Raw genomic sequence first — 18,622 nt, 5'->3', positions numbered from 1 at the left:
TTATCAAAACTCATGGCAAGTCCTGTGGGTCACACAACTAATGGCTAATGGTTATGCAGCTGAACTGCAGATATGGTGGTACTTAAGGAAAGGTTGGACGTGATGAACTTGGAGGTCTCTTCCAACCTGAGTGATTCTGTGCTTCCATGATTCTGCCTCTCCTGTTTGTTCTCCTACAGCTGTTGATGTTGACCTCTGGCATAGATGAGCTAGGGGACTACAGAGGCCTCACCCTAATTAGATACATCAGTTTCTAGAGCTTACTGTGCTCAACTGCATTTATTATTAGCCCATGAAGTGCTATTAATAATTTAAATTCATTGGGTTTGTTTTTATTTATTTTAGATCATGGAATTCTATTCTCCTACTTTTAAAAAGATCTTTCCATCTTAAGGATGGAAGAATGTATTACTTAAAAGGCATCCAAGACTCAAGCTATCTTGGCATCTAATGGAGATAACCTTCCAGCTGCCAGAGCTCCAAGTGCTTTATCTCACATTCTATTTTTATTCAATAATTACATTTTTTAAACCATGTACAGGCTTTTGAAGGCTCAGTACTTTCTGTAGGAACAAACAGACTTTGATACTGAATACCATCAGTCATACATTTACTTTTTCTAAATGCAAAGAATGGTTCCTAAATATGCATCACTAACTAGATTACTCTGCCCCATACTCTAACTCCTGATAGGATCCAGCTACACAAATCCTAAATAATTAATTGCAAATTCAAAGTGATGTTGTTTGCCTTTAAAGCATTTTATACAGTCTTTCTTCTTGCAAGGTTTTCATTTTTTTAAAAGTATAATTTCCATTAACTCCTGCTTTTAGTCAGGCTATAAATACCAGAAGAACAGTCTCCCTCCTGGTATTTTGGCACTTCTGTACATTTTCAAAACCAGAAAATGTAAGTGAAGAGACATGAAACTGAAAAATAATGAAAATTACAAAGCAAATATGAAGAAAAAGTTAAACAATGCACCCTATGAATGCTCAACAAAAAATATGCACCTTTGGATTCAAATAGTGTCCCATGTAGTACTTTGTTTGCTTACAACATGTTTATTCCAAAGCAGCACTGCATGTGGTACTAAAACTTGTCTAAAGCTGGCCTCCATGCCTGGCCCTTTGGCACAGCTCTTTCCCACATTTCAGCACCTGATGGCACCAGGCTGATTCCTATTTCACTTTTACAGTATGAATAACCTGACCTAGGATGTTCTGTAGTTAAATTTAATCCACCAGCCCTGAGTTTACTTGTTCAGGATTCAGGTAAACTTGACACAATTCCTATGTCCACCTACTCGAGTGGCGCCTCAGACCCATTTCTGCATCATGATTTGTAAGTATTTGCTACTCCCTGCAAGCCATTACACAAATAAATAATAAATCCTTATGAGATGTTTCCATACCTCAAAGGTCTGTCATTATTAGGCTGGCACATGATTTCAAAGCCTGATAAAAGAACAAGGCATTATCATGTCTCTCTTTTTTTTAAACATCACAAATCAGTTTGATCATGTTATCTCACATAAATATTAAATTACATTGTGATTCAATTATTATGCATTTCAAACTCTCTTTTCTAACTCAAATCTAAAGCAGATTTTAGCTTTGAATGAAATCTAAGAGTAATAGAAGTATGTGCACACAGACAGAGACACTGAGTTACAACAATGTGAGGGGAAACAAGCCTCTCACTCTGTGCCATCCCCATGCGGTGTCTCCAGCAGCAACTGATAAAGCCATCAGTGTGCTCCTCATCATCAAATACCAATCACACCCAGGCCCTACACTATAGTTCATCATCTAGGGTGAGATGAAGATCTGCATCCAAACAGTGCTGCACAGTCAAGCCATCTTTAAAGAGCTATTTCCTTTGAAATAAATAGTCCTGTTTGGCTATTGATTTCTAAGGAATTCACAAATGTTGCTCACAATTTCTAAGCACTGCCCATTTCTAAGTGTTGCCCAGCATAGACTAGAATTAGTGCAAATATCTTCCATATGCTTATTCATGTCTAATAAACTGGAGTGATTTTTCCTGATGCTGACTCATAGGAATTGTATCATTCTCCTGAGACAGATCCATCCAGTTCAATGAGACCAACACAGAGATGGCACCACAGCAAGGGCCTAATCCTGAGGAGACTGATTTTCCTTTAAGGGAGCTATATTTAAATAGCATGGACAAGTAAGAAAACAGTAGTATCTTCCTATTTGCTATTATGGAGCTTTGGGGAGGCTCTTTAATTAAATATATGTAAGTAAAACATTGTATCCTATAGATGATACTGCTAGTCTTTATGAAATTTGGAATATCAAGTAGAGTGATTCCTAAAACTTTCTTATCCCAACTTTCCCTTGCACTCATTGTTTGTTATGGTATCATTTGTGAAGGCTTTCCTAAACTCACCAGAGAACCAGACAATCCTTATTATATTATCTTTATTTCATTACTAAGTTGAACATGTTCCTATAATGTTATAGAAAACCTTCTCACAGGAAGCTGCCCTCAGATTGCAAGAAGAGAAACAATATATTTTCAACTTAATTTTTATGCTTTTAAAACATGCTGAACTGACATCTCTGGTGGCTGGAGCCTATTTTTTTACACACAGAATATAAATATAAGAGGAAAAAAAAACCCATGGCAGAATCTTCCCATGGCAAATTCCTTTGAAGCTGTCTTTTAACAATTACCTTGAGGGGATGACAGAGCATTTCAGTTCCTGTGGCTCATTCAATCCTGTGCCTTTCTGATGAACAAATACAACTGCAATGTTATTTTCTCAGATATAATGCCACTCTAGTGTATCTGGTAGGCAGGTCACTAAACACCTGTCATAAGGCAGTGACTTCCAGTTGATTACTGCACTTCTAAATGACAAATTTTATCCTGAAAATCTTCCACTGTGTAAAGGTCTAGCACAGAATCTCTCCAGATCATCACAGGAACTTAGTTGTTATCCGCTTATCATGTACCTTAGATTTCTGTAATTCACTTCAGCTCCCACTGAACAAATTCCTTCCCACTAGTCATATCTTGATTTATCAGTGACCCTTTCTGTCTTCAACCAACACATACAGACATTTTCATCTGTCTTTTGTTGGGTGACTCCCTGCCTTATTCCTCCTCCAATTTAATAATTCTGATGATTACCCTGAGCTTTCAAACTCTTCTACATCATTATGCCCTAACCAAGCTCTCTCCATACCAGTCACGCTGGTCAACAAACACAAAATGTAAAATGCTTCAAATGAACATATCAAGATGTCTCATTTTCCCATTGCAACAATTTAATATTAATTTAACATAACATTTTCCATAAACCTATTTCCGCTTTCCCCTAGCTATAAAGGAGTTGATTAATTAGTATGAGGTTTTTTTTTCTTCTTTTTACTTCACATTTCACTGTCTTTTTTATGGGAAAAAATCCCTTGCCCATGAGAACCTTCTGCTAGAACCACAGCAAACGTTTATAGTGCAACTGCATATAAATATTTTGGGTTTCTGATTTTGTTAAAAAACATGTGTCTCATAAAATCTTTGCTGAATGCTAAGTAAGCCTGACAAGTTTTCCAGTTGTGCACTGAAGGCAATGAGACATATGCAACGTGATGCACAGGGAAAATAATTCCTTTCAAGTGAGTTTCTCTTTGATGTTCCTGAAAAGATTGAATACCAAGCTCATGGCAAAAGCCAAAAGATGTCTGAAGATTGAAGGTGATGAATCAAACCTATCAGATAATAGGGTCTCTTTGCTCTACAGGTAATAAATATCATAGTGTCTGCTAATCTAAATCATTGAGATATGCCTAAAAATCTACTTTCTTACATGTTTATGTGTTTCTAACTGGACTATCTTCTGCCCATTTAACTCACATCATGCATTAGCAAGGGTTGATATCTCTTCATTTCCTGGAGATGTCATATTATCAGTCCAGCTGAGTGCATTTTAAACTACTTAATTAATTCATCATCCAAGTATATTGACTATCTCTCAGAGTGAAACAGTTCAGTTAGGATATTCTTCTTCCATGCTTCTGCACATGTCAGCTAAAAGGGACATTAAACTACTGAACTTTATGTTTGTTTTGAAACTGTCTTTTAATCCACTTAAGAGTCTCATCCAGATCTGGAAGAAAAAACAAGCACAAGAACTGGATTCTATCATGATTAATTACAATGGAAATCAGTCCCAGCCTAAACATTTACTGAATGTTTAATCCTTTTTTAATACTTTAATGCTTTTACTGAGTATAAAAGACAGTTCAATTGGAAAATAATATAGTATTTTTATTATCATTATCCTGTTTTGTTGTTTCTGCAGCAAGTGCTTCCTAGGGAAAAAAGGTATCTGGCAAAAATTAGGAATAAGAAGTTTTGGTATATGTGTGTATGAAGACAGTGTTGCCAACAGAGGAGATACTTTAATATGGGATAAACCACAGAAATAGGGATAAAGCATGGAAATAGGCAAACATACAGGAGATTTATTTGATTTGCACAAGCCAACTGCAGCAGTCAGCACGTGCAGAATGCCAGAACTCTGTGGGGAAGTGGGTAGCAGCAGGTGATGCCAGAAAGAGGTAAGGCATGGTGTATGACAGAAGGTAAGACAGACAATCCAGTGTCAGCTCATTTTCTTTGTTTAGAGACTGGCTCATCTAACCAGAGTGTCCACTTTGCCTCTGCTATTGCCACATGCATAAGTTCCTTTTTTAGCATGTTGGGGAAAGTGAATATGCTTTCAGCACATGCTAATTTATAGCAAATACCAAATGTTTTTGATCACCCATTATGTTAGAACAACTCCACAAGAAAGAAAATCTGTGTCATTTTTCACTCACTGTTGTTGTCTCCTCTTTGTCCTAACTTCCCAGAAATGCTAAAAAAATGGATGGAAAGGTAGTCAAAAAGCCACATATGGTTAATGAGTTAAAACACTAAAATCTTATGTTCTTTGGGTAGTTATCCTTCTCATAGTATTTGCACTAGTTTCTGCACATTAGGAAAAAAAAAACAAACCCAGAAAGTTTCATCACCTCTTAAACACTGGATTTACTAAACCATGAAACCAAACTCCTCAAACTTGGGTGTCGCAGCTCATTCCCAAGGCCACACTACACCATTGAAAGACCACCTTATAAATGTGCTACCTTTTCTTCCCAGTGGAAGTTAAACTCCTCTATAACCACTTTGCAGCCAAGCAGCAGTAGACATTTTGTTTTCAGGGCTGCAAAAAGATAGCATACAGCACGAGAGAGAAAGATTTTAAAAGGCGAAATATCTCAGACTATTTTTTGCTTTATGAATAAGTTCAGCTACAGAAACAACTATTAATCTTTATGCCAGTTCACAGTAGGTTACAGCATTTTAAGAAGTCTCCATCTGAGGTCCTGATCTGAACTCTCTAGTTATGCATAAGCACTGTCATAAATCACCATAAACCATTCTTCATACTCTGCTAAGGACATTTCAAGTTCTGTAGAAGACAGAGTCACCCACTGCATACAACACTGATTAAACAATAGTAAGAGGAACATAAGCCAATCACCAGCACACACTCAAGCCACTCCCAAAGCATGTCTGCCTACCCAAGGCCTGGTTCCTACACCGATATACATAAATATTTGCACATTCCCTTGCTTTGAGCAATTCAATAGCCTTATACTCACATGACTTCCTATTTGCTCGTGACCGCTTCCTCTCTCTAGGCACCGCTCGCTGGCTTGGCACTTGGGTGGCGGACTTGACGATGCGATCCATGATCTCATCCGCGGCGTCATCCGTCGCGTTCGGCGAGTCGTCATTGCCAGCGTTCCACGAACCGATACGGCCTGGAAAAGTCCAGCAGGTGATTCAGGGAACAGAGGAAGTCTCTTGCATCACTTTGGTTTTGCAGTTGGTTTTTTTGGGAAATTACAGCAGGCAGCTCAGTCATCCCGACTTCAACTTGACCAAAAAAGAAGGATCTGCCTAATGGAGAATATTTCTAAATAATAGCCTAGACTCTCTGCTGCACCAGGAGAGAGCCAAGAGCTCAAACACAATTATTATGCATATTAATATACACACTTTCTATTCCTTTAAGCCGTGGTGTCTTGCTGTTGAGCACACAACTGGCAAATGCCTGCTAGAGGCTGCCTATAAGCCAAGGATGGATAGTGTAATGTGACCATGTTTCTCTCTGCTCCTATTACAAAGACAGCACAAGACATGGCACATCTTAGAGATTGATGCAAATCAGAAACACAGGTCCTTTGGTACTGAAAGAAAGACATAACAATTTCTGAGCATCTGTATCACAACCTAGTGCAAAGGAGACAAGAAAAGGGCATAAAGTGTGGTTTGATATGTATTGTTTCCCTCACAATGAAGAATTCACCTTCTTATCACAGAGCTGCACGTGTCCTGGTGTAACTGTGTATGCTCTGCTGTGAGTAGAAGAGTTGTTGGCAAGCTGAAAAGCTGAAAGCAGTTTTGGTTAAAACCACAAACAAAAAAGTGAGCCATATTTCCAAATCCAAGTCTCTGGCACTCCTCACCCCACAGACCATTGTGTAACACATCTTTGGGTTCCTTCACTACTGGCTACTGTTCTGTGTGCATTTTATTTTTAAATTACTTGAAGGCTAGTGTGCAGTGTGAATATTGACAGTGAGCTTTGCAGGAGTGGATGTGGTACAATTGCGAGCAGCTAAGAAATCACCAACAAGGCCATTTTATACCACATCTCTGAAGTCCATGAACAGCTTTGATTAAGCCTTTACTCAGCTGGTTCATCTCCTTGCTTTTACAGGAGCAGTTCTACTATAACAATGCTTCTGAGAAGCTCTTGTCTGGCTCATCCATCTTCTGCCTCTGCTGTTTTTCTGGGGAACACAAGCTGACTCTCACAGTCAGGATACTCCCCTCATCAGCATTCACTGGATTACTTCAGCTGTTCAGCTTGTTGCAGTGCCGCTTGAATTATTTAATCTTCATACCTAGCTGACTGGCTTCTGACACTGGGGCTGTGAAACTTCTGAATTAGCCAGGACCATGGTTTTAAGCCTTAATAAGCTACACATACACAGACTTAGAGTTGGATGCTGTGGATGTGCTATCAGTTGTATCAAAAAAAAGGTATCAAGAAAGTGTAAGATATCCAGATATGAAGGAGAAGAAATACCATGTAAGAAAATGAAGACGTGAATTTTGGTGCATCATCTTTACTCCAAAACCATCTTCCATGTATTGCAACTATGGGAGTGATGAGGGAAACACAAATGCAAGTACCCATTACCTTTGCAGTTTAGCAGGGAGGTGGTTTAAAGACACATCATCTTTTTCTACCCATTTTCTCCCCAGTCATTCATAAAATGCTGCAAGGTCTTTTCACTTGAATTTGAATTGCTGCTTTCTACTTGCTTCTATTGAAAACAAAGAGAAAACCGCATCCTGGATCCTCCAGATGGCCCATTTTGCTTTCATGATGAGAATGAGAATTGGTGTGTTAGTGGACAGTCACCATCATCATGCAGGGAGAAGTGAAAATTTCTGCAGACTTGGACTCCTGATACCCCTACTCTGGCTGTGAAACATCAGGAAAATTGTTTTTAAATGTCAGGAAAATTCTTCTTCATCCCCTTGCCTCAAATCACTTCTATCATGCAAACACCACTGGGATGTTCTCCTTCCCCTTCCACCTTTTCAGCCGTGAGTGCTACCCGAGGAACACATGACCCACGTCTGGGCCACGGTGCAGCTCCCACAGCCCAGGAGAGGTGCCCAGGAGGAAAAGTGGCGCTCACCTCGGCTGGCGCGGCTCCGAGTGCGCACGCCCAGGGCCATGGTGCTGTCCCCCCCCGGGGAGCAGGTCTTCAGCACAGCCTTCATGTTCTCGTGCTCAGCAGCATCCTCGGCGTACTGCAGGCCCTGGGGCTGGCTCTGGCAGGGCGGGGAGCTGCTGGAGAACTTGCCAGACTGCGGGAGGAAAAGGAATTGTTGTGTCAACTGAACAGCATGGACAATAGGCCAGGGGCTCGACTGCGAATTGCAAGGAAAGAAGTGTCCTCCCAGGCTTGGTTTGGAGTAGGGCTATTCCCAAAAGAGCCCAGCAACAGTTGTTCCTCTCCCAGAGCATTCACTCTGACCAGAAATAAACCTGAAACAGGGTGACAGCAGGGAGCAGACACAGTCAGAGAAAGAGCAGATGCATTAGCTCGAGCTTTGTAATTTTGACCTTATGTCTGAGAGTAAAAGGAACAAAGCAAGGACTTGCTTTGAAACCTTCGATCCAGACTGGGCTTGATCTGGGGTCAGGCATGATGCTGAGAGGAACAGCACGAGACCCAACAGAAAAAAGAAATTGCTTTTTTTTCTGTACAATCAACTTTCACTAGAAAGGCAAAATGGTGACAGTGGTCTAGGAAAAGATACCTTTCCCTCCTGCCTTTCTGCCTTGCTGCTCAGACAACTCTCAGTCTGCTCTAAAATCCGATTATCTACAGGTAACTTTAATACACATTATCATTAACACTTAAAAAGTCCCTGGTTCCAAAACACCCAGACAAATTATTTATGGCTGAAACACAAAAATTGCAGTCAGAAGTCAGAAGAACAAATAAAACCTTACAAGAGATTGAGGAGTCTGCCCTCTGCTTCCCTGTCACCACAACTATGTGAACAACAGCAGCTACACTAGCTGGGCACGCACAGTGTGGGTATGCAGCATCCCCACCAGTGACCAAAACAAACACCTGGGAATGGGTGGGAGCAGCAGGAGTGGGCACTTCCTAAGGAGAAGCGCTTGCATTGCTGGGCTCCTCTTTCTTCCCAGACTCTGCCTCCAAAGGGCTGGGATGCTGGTATTCACCACTGTGCTCTTATCTACAGAAAGGTCAAAGCACACTGGAAATACAGCCCTGACTGCAGGAAATACCGACCCTGTTGACAGCAAACAGGCATCAACAGATAAAAATAAACCTCAGTACTCTCACTCATATCAGCCCAGCATCAGACACAGAAGTATGTTTTGTTATTCCTTTTAATCTTTCTTACTCTAATTCAGCACAGATGAAAGGACAAGTGCTGCATTCTCTTCTTCCTTTGCATAATAAACAACATTAATTATTCACTTGATGATATCAGTCCAGTTAGTTAAAGGGATGCAAACCTGCAAAGCTCTTTGTCAGAGAGTGGTAAATTGAAAGAAAAGACTGAGCCCTACTTTCAGAGCTTTGATCAAGTCCCCATCTCAAGACTGCAAATTGAAAAAGTTTAATCTGGAAACCAATGATAAAATGATTCTATTTTAACATAGTGACTTTTTGGGGTAAGATAGCAAGTTAACTGAGTAGCAAAACAATAATCCCTACAAGGCACTGAGCTAAATATATCAGTAAAAGACCTATTTTGATAGCTAGAAGTTTGTTTTCTTGTTAAAAGATTAGCTTGAAACATTTTGAGTGAAAAGTATGCAAGTGCTAGAGTTTCACATGTGAAATTAAGAGACAGAAAAATATTAGAGAAAAATTCCTATGAAAGGACATGCCGTTTTCACATTAAGACTATTACAAAGTGAGTAGTTCAGTAATCAATACAATTTCCAAAAAATTCCAAAGGATAAAGCCTCCACATAACTGATAGCTCCTGTTCACACAGATTAGTTACATGTTGGCATAAACAGGCAAATTAATGTAATTTTCTTTCCATGCCCTAAGCTATACAGAACAAACCATGACTGGGGGGCAAAGCTCTAGAGCCAAAAGTTTTATTTTATTTCCTTAATTTCCGATGTTGCCATAAATTGCTGCTCAAACCCCAGCTTGGTGGGAAAATGACCACCACTATGAAACAGCACTAAGACACATTGTTTCTGTTCAGCAAATTGAAGAAACCTCTAATGCTGAACAAAAAATGCATTACAAAAAAGATGCTCCTCAAATCAAAAAACTTTTATTATGAATATAGCTACAACATGCCCTTCAGGAGCACTTTATGATAGATGATACATGAAATACTCCATGGCTCACCTCTATGATGAATGTAGTGTCTCATTCTCTATTTACACAAGGCAAACAGTTAGGATTTGCTTAACATCCCCATATCCTGATGCTTTTGAAAACTTTATAAAAGAATACCATATGGGGTTACACAGCTTAAGGAGCATGAAGTTATGCTGGTAATCCATAGCCCAAGGTAACTTATGATATCCATAACATTTAGATCACTGATGTTTTGGATAATGGGGAGAATTTGCAGTACATTACAGACAGTAAGGAAAAGAAATGAGGAAACTTAAAATTATTAAGGCCTCAGATAAGGATTTCCTTATTCAAGAGGACAGGAATGCATATGGTAAAGCTGACTGTAAAAATTTATTCTTATGATTGAGACAAAAAGGTATGAGAAGTATGTCATGGTTCATAGTTCCAGTTGAGCAGATGGAGTTGAGCAGTCCATACTGAGTTAGGAATTAGATGTCACAGCACACAGGAGACATGAGATGACATGCTTTTTCAGAGAACCATACCTCAACATCCTCTTCTTCATCAGTCTGCCACTGGAAACAAAGGACAAGGTGGAGAAGGACAAACAGCAAGATTTAGGAAAGACAGCACTGTCAAGCCATGACAGAGTAAGAGGTAACCATGGTACTGTTTATGCAATAAGAGGACATAAAAATAGAAGACATATAAGGAGCTCATTTTCATGCCTTAGACAATCAGCTTGCTTTTCTTTTTCTTTTTCTTTTTTTTTTTTTTTCTGTCCCTGCCAGTACTGTATGTAGAAATTTCCTGATTTTCCTTATAGAAATGGTGAACTGAAACTACCCCTAACCCATCCCATTTCTCTCCCTTGAGTCATGAGGTTGTTTGCCCCATGGAAGCTGACAACACTAGGTAGGGCTCCTTCTCCTTCTTCCAGCTCTGTGCAACACAGGGAGGTCCTGGCTGCTGTTCCTCTCAGTGCAGAGGTCAACTTAGCAATTCCTTTTCTCTACACTTAAGTGTTGTTTTAATTCCTTTTTTAAGCTGGGGTTTTTTCAACTTCCAATTCAACAGAGCACTCAAATCAAATGCTGCGTAGTCTTTCAATAAATGCTTAAAGTTCTCCAGTAGCTGCCTGATACCCGATCCTGGAAATCAGAGATGCAATTATCCATTGTTATTCAGGGCCTTCACCCTCTGTGACAGCACGCATCTAAAACTATCTTGATGGTTGCACTACCTTAAATGCAAGAGACATAAAAAAATATTGTGGGGTATGGAGTACTCTTAAATTTGGGGATTTACAGGGAATTAGCAAACTATTTAGATCTGTATTTCCAAATGCCTTGGGAATTCTTCACTGGGCTAGAAGATACCCCACATGAAAGTTTCCCAAAGTAAAACATGGCTTCTCAAGTATCTGGGCTCCCTGTTTCCATAATTTTCAGTTTGATTGTTTATAAAATACAAGCATAGTCCAGAAATTTTATGCACTTTTTTAATTTGTGGGGTTTGTTTTTTTTTTTGAAGAAGCATTCCACCAATAGTATTCCTCTCCCTTGTGTTACTAATACACATTTTTGACCTTATCTCCATCTCAGCTCTGATTTCTGTCTGGGATTGATACATTCTGTTCCAGAAACATTCATCATTAAATATTAAAGCCTGATTTACTTTGGCCCTCAGTTTAGTTTCAGCACAATCTCCATAAGAAGATTAGCTGTGACCGCTGAGCAGCACATTAACATTACTTTTTAAGGGTATGTTTTATGCAAAGAGTGAGATGCTTATTCTAATTTGGACACAGTGGTACTGACAGAAACACAGGCAGTGTGTTTTGCAGAGGGACCATAGCAGGTATGCTCTCTTTGCATTAAAATTGTTTCTTTGTCTTTCTTCTGTTCCCTGGGGGGCAGGGAGTCACTCTATAAAAAACAATTCTTCTGAAGAGGATCACTGTTCATTTTTGTCATGAGTAAGAAACAGAAAGAAGAATAAGCAATACAAACAGTCTTGTATTCTAATTCTGTCTATCTGTCTATCTGTCTATCTGTCTATCTATCTATCTATCTGATCTAATGCATCATTCTGTACATTCAGCCAATAAGTAAAGGGCAGCAGAAGAGTAAATTAACCTAAACAATACAAAAAGGCAGTCAGGGCAAGGTAAAATACTAGAGAACACACATTACAAAGAGTGTGCTCCAAACAAAAGTGTACTTATAGCATTACTTTGTATCAAGCTAGCTTTTTACAGGGTAAAGGCCCAACTGCTGGCCTTCCAGCCCATTTAATCTAGCTAGGAGTGATTTGCTGTGGACTCACTTTAAGAGCACTTCTTTGCTTGATTTTGCTCATCTCCAGTACCTGGGCATTACCATTTCTCTCCCTCCTGCTCTATATAGAGAGCACTCACTCCTGGAACTACTGTCCTACACCCAAAGCTACTCCAGTGCACAGGAGGAATAGTTCACCATTCCCTTCATATTCCCATGTCTGAAAAGGCATTTGCCTCTAGCAAATACTGACAACAGTAGTAAAAGCAGCAAAATAAATAATTCAACCTAATGTTTCACAAAGGAATCTGTCCCTCACCCTGGTGTGTACATTCTGTCTTGTATTTACATCTTTATTTCATCATTATAAAAACCATTGAGAAATGGAAATAAATTAGGAATTTCTTAACATGTAATATTACCAAAAAGCAGTGAAAGAATATTGGTATACTGAATACCACTTGCAGACACAAGATGTTAATGTGAAGGAAAAAAGGCCATTTGATTCTTCTGTCATTCAATATTGTATGCTGCAGGACAGTTTGACATTTCTCTCCTTCTCTTCCTCCTGGCCTCACATTTTTCCTTTAGGCTAGCATTTCTGTGCAATGGATTTGCTGTAATAGACATAAAATATTATGTCTATTACATAGCAATTTTGGAATTGAAACTCTTAAGTATCATGAAAAGCAGAGCTTCATAAATCTGGGAGACAGATGCTTATATTACCTACTATTATTAATAATCATTTAAAAGCCGAGACTTGTATCTATAATTGCATTTCTTCCCAATTTTGCTTGCTTGTTATTTTTAGAGTGCCTGAAATGAGTGCCATCATTGGCTAAAGCCAGATATAAGGTTACAGAGACTAGGCAATTTTCCTTCTGAAACTGTGGCAAAAAACTTATTTTTTTCCTTACCCATCTCCTCCAGACAACATTCACCAAGATTTACTCTGACAGTGCCCAGTCAACTTCAGCTATTAAAGAACATCTAAACACAAAGATATCTGTGGTAAAAGGCTGAAACAAAGACTGGAAACGTTCCCCATTGTGCTCCTGAGCCCTTCTCCATGTGAGCAGTTGTTGAAGCTGATGCAAGTTCTCCATGTCAAGAGCCAGCAGACTCTCCATGCAACAAGCCAGCACCCTCTGCCTTCCAAGTCTGCAGGGGGGGACAAGGTTTGAGAGATAACAGCCCTTCTCCTTAAGAACTGGGCTGGTTCTGGCTTATTCCTTTCCTGCTTCTGTTAGAATCCCTCCTCATCTGCCTAAAAGGAGTGTACTGTGAGGTGATAAAAATGAGACCCTGAGGAAACTTTCAAAAGGACAGGGAGGTAAATTTCAAATAACTGTACAATACTTTTAGGTCATCAAAAGCAGAAAGTAAAATTCCATATGACTACTGCATATTATAATCACTTTCTACAAAGAATTTCTTTCCAATGTCAAGATCTCAACTTTCTTCTATCAGTATTTTGTAACTAGTGAATCATTGTCATTGCATTACTGATCCATCTCCCCTTTCCAAGCCTTCCAATATAAAACACTAAGAAAATCAAGACCAGATACAACCACAGCCAAAACAAAACTACAATAAAATTCCACATTTTCATAATTCTTCGCACATAAATATCTTCCATCCTGCTGACTTGGAAACTTGTTCTGAGGTAGGTATAACTTTGAAGTTGTCAGAGGAAGATGTGACAAATAGTCTGATGCAACTTCAATTCAGCTTTACCATATAGTGCAGTTCAAATAAAAGGTAAATGAGGCCATATTACAGGGCTATGCTCAAAGAGATTTAGCTAAGTTCTGAAATAACCATGTGGCTACATTAATAACACTCTTAAAGAATATTCCTGTAAGGGCAGTTTTAAAGACTGTTGGTTTTTACTCATGCAGGCTTTTTGGTTTCAAGCTAATAGAACTGTTCTATAATTATAAATTAGTGATAGGCAAAATATACTCCCTTTTTTAAGATCTGTAAGATATTTCTTGGCCTAACACTAACTGTCAGATAGCATTTAATTCTTGCCAAATCTCAACAGAATCTTGAGCTCAACAAGAGATCTTCCTCCAATACTAATTTTGTTCTGGGAAAGGCCTTGATGCTTCCTTCCCTCCATTTTCAGGCCTTTGCCCCTGGTGCTGCCCCTTGCTGACTCACTGTCAAGCCTGAGACTTTTTGTGGTTTGAAAGGGTCCCATTTCTCTGCTTCCTGAACCCAGTGATCAGAACTCCTTTCCCTCTTGCATTTTCTGCAGCTTTTTTTCCTGCCACAACAGTTATTCTGGACAGATAATACATAAGCACTACATTATATGGTAGGAACATAGTAGGAAAACAGTAATTCCTTTACATCTCTGTCTTGCTTAAACTAATAAAAAGTGTCAAGGCTATGTGAGGGAATGAAAATTTTAATTTATAAAACGCTTAGGTTAAAGCTGTCTTTTGTCTCCTTCAAAACACATCAGGAAAACCAAGAAGCAATTGCAGAAAGTGATTTCACTTCTCTAGTGGTACTTTTGTAAATTTGTATGACTATATTACACCCTTTGTATAAAATCAGAACCTCTGCCTAAACCTGAGACTACACCAACAGAAAATAAATCCTTTGATAATAATGCAGGTTTAACATTTTCTTGAGATGGGGCAGATTTCCAAATGTAAAGAGGATATTGCCAGGAAAGATCTACAAATGATTTTGAGTCAATGACTTAAATACAATCTCAACTGATGTCAGTCCCAATACATATATATGTATTTATATTGAACCATGTTGCCTGAGTCATAAAACTGTAATCAGCTTTGAGCTTTTCATGCCAAAGGCAGGGGTAGCTTCATATGCAATGAAACACTTGCATTTAATCGAGACTCCAGATCTGGATTTTGAGACAGCTGGAAACTTTTATTAAGTACTGGCACTTCTTAAAACTCTATTTGGATTGAGTCAAACTACATCAACTTAAAAAAATATAGAAAAAATATAAAAAGAGGATTTAAAAACCTATTATACTGAGAAAACTAATCTTATTTTAATTTATTCTATGAGTATTCAATCTTACATTCAAAAAATTTACAGAGTAACATCTACTGTGGACATAAATTTGTCCATCCTTTCAGAATCCCAAGCAGTCTATTACCATAAAATTGGCTGGTCTGTGCGTAAAGTTAAGAAAAAAATGCATATGAAATACATGTGTATGTCCATATATATATACACACAGACATAAAAAAATAAAATGTCAAGACTCAAGACTACTAGAATATTGTAAGATGGAGAAAAAAATCCATTAAAATTTGGTTGCAATCACTTAAATAGCTACAATGATTCATCATCTAAATTATGCTCTCTATTAAGACTATAATTTCTAGGATTTTTTTCTTTTTCATATTCTTGGCTGGTCAGATACACACGGCTGCTGACGTCTTCTAGATATTCTGGACACTGTCTGTGCAGCACACAGAGAAGCTCTTTTTGGATAATTAATTTCAGTTCGTTCTTGTCCTATACATTTTTATGAAGTAGAAATTATACACAATCAAGGACTTGCAAGTTTTGTCTTCTAATAGAGGAGAATTCATTACTTACAGCACAAGGACCCCTAAAATTAAAAAATGGAATAACAATACTTCATATACCACATGCAGTGAAAGAAAGTTTTAAAAATCCATGCTATGGGAGATACCATTTGCCACTTACATCTGTAATCATTTTCCCTCTGGTCTTGTTTCTTTCCCTGTGGTTAGCCCGTTTCTGTTTTTGCTGCAGGACTCGTTCCCTGGTGGTGCGGTACTCCAGAGCAAACTCACTGATAATCTTGCAGAACTTATTGATGTTGACTTCACGTATTGCATAGGGAGGATGGCCCATAAATAATAAAAATGAGTGAAACCTGGAAAAAAAAAGAGTTATAAATGTAAAGGGAAAAAATCCTTATTGATGGTCTCTTGGAAAAAAAACAACAACGCTGTATTTCACTGAGCCCATTTATTACATTACTAGCTCCCATCATTTCCTTTGTGCTACAGAATTTTCATGGATGCTTTGCATAACATTGGTATGTTTTATAATTAAAACCATGAAAGTCTAGCCTATGATAACTTCATCCTAGTCTACTTTCCCAGGCTGATGCAGGAGATAAAATATTTATGGAACTCCATCACTTTATATGACTAATTTGGCACGTGAATGACCAATTTCATGTCTGTTATAGAAAAAAATATTTATTAAGTTTCAATTCTATTTATTTGTATTAAGCAACTTCAAAGAGGCTGTTAGGACTTTGGGCAAAGTCTAGACAAGAAGAATGCAGATTTACAGGCTAGCAAACACAAGAAGGAAAGAATTTCTGGTTCACAAAACTGACCATAAAATTATATTATCTACCAAGTACATTAGTTTGGGACACTCTCAATTCACAGTTTTACTGCTTCTGTGGCATTCAGAGCTTTTGCACTATTTGCAGTTTTTACTATTGCTTCTATATTGCATGATTTACAGCAGCACACTGAATGTGTAAAAATGTATGGGAATTCCTTTCAACTGCATCTACATCCCTGAGGACAAAAAGTCTTCCCAATCTTAGAAAGATGCAAGTATATGAAAACATTTTTAAAAACTATCATAGCCATTTCAGGATATCAGAGGAGAAAGCTGATATTTTTTTTACTTGCACAATGCATATGATAAACACAACAGGAAACTAATGAATTCACTTCCCTTCCATTGCAATTGGGATTTCTACTTACTTGTGGCACAAACCCTAAGTCATTACAAAAATGAAAGAAGAACTGAATCAACTTCTCAAGTGTATACCCACAGATTTGGGATAATGTGGAATCCAGTTCCTTATTTTGACCACAGCAATTTGGAAATTATCCAGAAGTTGGAAAACCTCTCACAGTTTCATTAAACTCAACTGCAAATCCTAGGGAGAGGAATCCTAAATCTGTCTTCAGCTGGTATAAGCATAAAACACATAGTCGAAGATCTTGCAAATAAGAGTGGTTCTGCCTACAAAAGAACTCATTGTACAAGACTGATTTCAGCTTCTTCATATGATGAATTTGTTAAGAAAACAATATTTTTTGTGACAGTTTGTTCTTGTTTATCAGACAGTAAGTCAAGTCTCCTTAAAAAAATTCCAGGGATAAACAGAAAATCTATCAACTTAACTCTAAAGCTGCTAGCTTTTGGGGACTAGGAGGCAAAAGACACAGTTATTACACCTTGGTAATAAATGATTGCCTGGATGATTGCTTTTTAAAAATCAAAAATATAGAAATTTCTGGAGTGGGGGTATTTCTTAAATGGAGACTATAACAAAATATGCACCACACACAACTCAGCAACATTCCCTGCAGGAATGGGCATTAAACACTTACAAAACACATATATTTATGATGTCATAACTTATAATTTTATCAAGTCATTTACTATCAAGGTATTGCTGTCACCAATAGAATTCTGTACCTGTTAATTATTCTTCTATGAACAATCTTCAGGATTATGATTCTTTCTGCACAGTCTTTAAGGAACTCAGACATTTTTTGCTTTAGACTTGGCTTCATTTCATGCTTTGCTATAGCCTTAAGGTGATCCCATGATGCTTTGCACCGTCTTTCCATCTGACACAAGTTTTCCTGGAGTTGTTCAAAGTCAACCTGGAAAAAGAGAAAGGAAAAGAAAAGGTAACACTTGAAGTGAAAACACTGCAGTTGTATACCTGGATATCCAAGCAATGCAATCTGTGTATATGAAAGAGTCAAGGTAGTGGCAGCATGACATTATTAATTATTAGTAAACAATAAAAAATAGCTTTCTCTATCACACTATGTCTAGGCATGTAATGCTAGTAAAGAAAAACTGAAAACAAAGAAATACCCATGCACATATATTTGGTTTTATTCTTGGAGGCCTAACATCTAAAGACGGGACAAAAAAAATATTGTGATGTGTTTTTTCCCTTGCTAATAACTTCATGTTTGCACCAAGTAACTGCATGACTCAGTTCTTTCTGAGGTAATACAAAACTTTCTCTTTTTCTTAATCCTTTTCTCTACTACTCAAAGCTTTTTGTGCCCTGTTTACTGCTCACTGTTGTACCTTGCCAAGCATTCTCCATTTTAGGAAGTACTTGGATCTATTCCCTAGTCATGCACTGACTTGTTAATAGATGATCTAGTTCTAATCACAAAATTCATGGGCCAGAATTTTTTAAAGCTCTATTGAAAGTATGTGTTATTTAGTGATCTCAGCACTAACTTTCATCCCTTGATATACAATCCCAATTTACTGGCTTGTAACGAGATCATATAACGACTCTGAAAGTCTCTCAACACAGTTAAAATAAATGAT

At 38.1% G+C, this 18,622-nt stretch overlaps 1 protein-coding gene across 14 annotated transcripts in view; it reads right to left on the bottom strand.

Moving 5' to 3' along the window:
* The window catches only part of FHOD3 (formin homology 2 domain containing 3), a 374,713-nt gene that overhangs the window by 14,218 nt on the left and 341,873 nt on the right, over positions 1-18,622 (bottom strand). For 7 of the 14 annotated variants that reach the window (XM_063163493.1, XM_063163555.1, XM_063163512.1 and 4 more), the window contains 7 exons: positions 17,738-17,928; positions 15,965-16,157; positions 10,526-10,555; positions 7,803-7,974; positions 5,685-5,846; positions 5,166-5,242; positions 4,857-4,894 (listed from right to left, as the gene is read on the bottom strand). In XM_063163493.1, the coding sequence (XP_063019563.1) occupies positions 4,857-4,894; positions 5,166-5,242; positions 5,685-5,846; positions 7,803-7,974; positions 10,526-10,555; positions 15,965-16,157; positions 17,738-17,928 (863 nt within the window). The remainder of the gene's footprint in view (positions 1-4,856; positions 4,895-5,165; positions 5,243-5,684; positions 5,847-7,802; positions 7,975-10,525; positions 10,556-15,964; positions 16,158-17,737; positions 17,929-18,622) is intronic. The other 7 variants (XM_063163538.1, XM_063163593.1, XM_063163602.1 and 4 more) reach the window with 4 other exon arrangements.

This window comes from Melospiza melodia, chromosome 1 (assembly GCF_035770615.1).
Source record: "Melospiza melodia melodia isolate bMelMel2 chromosome 1, bMelMel2.pri, whole genome shotgun sequence".
Taxonomy (NCBI): domain Eukaryota; kingdom Metazoa; phylum Chordata; class Aves; order Passeriformes; family Passerellidae; genus Melospiza; species Melospiza melodia.
This window is presented reverse-complemented; position numbering and strand designations above follow the sequence as displayed.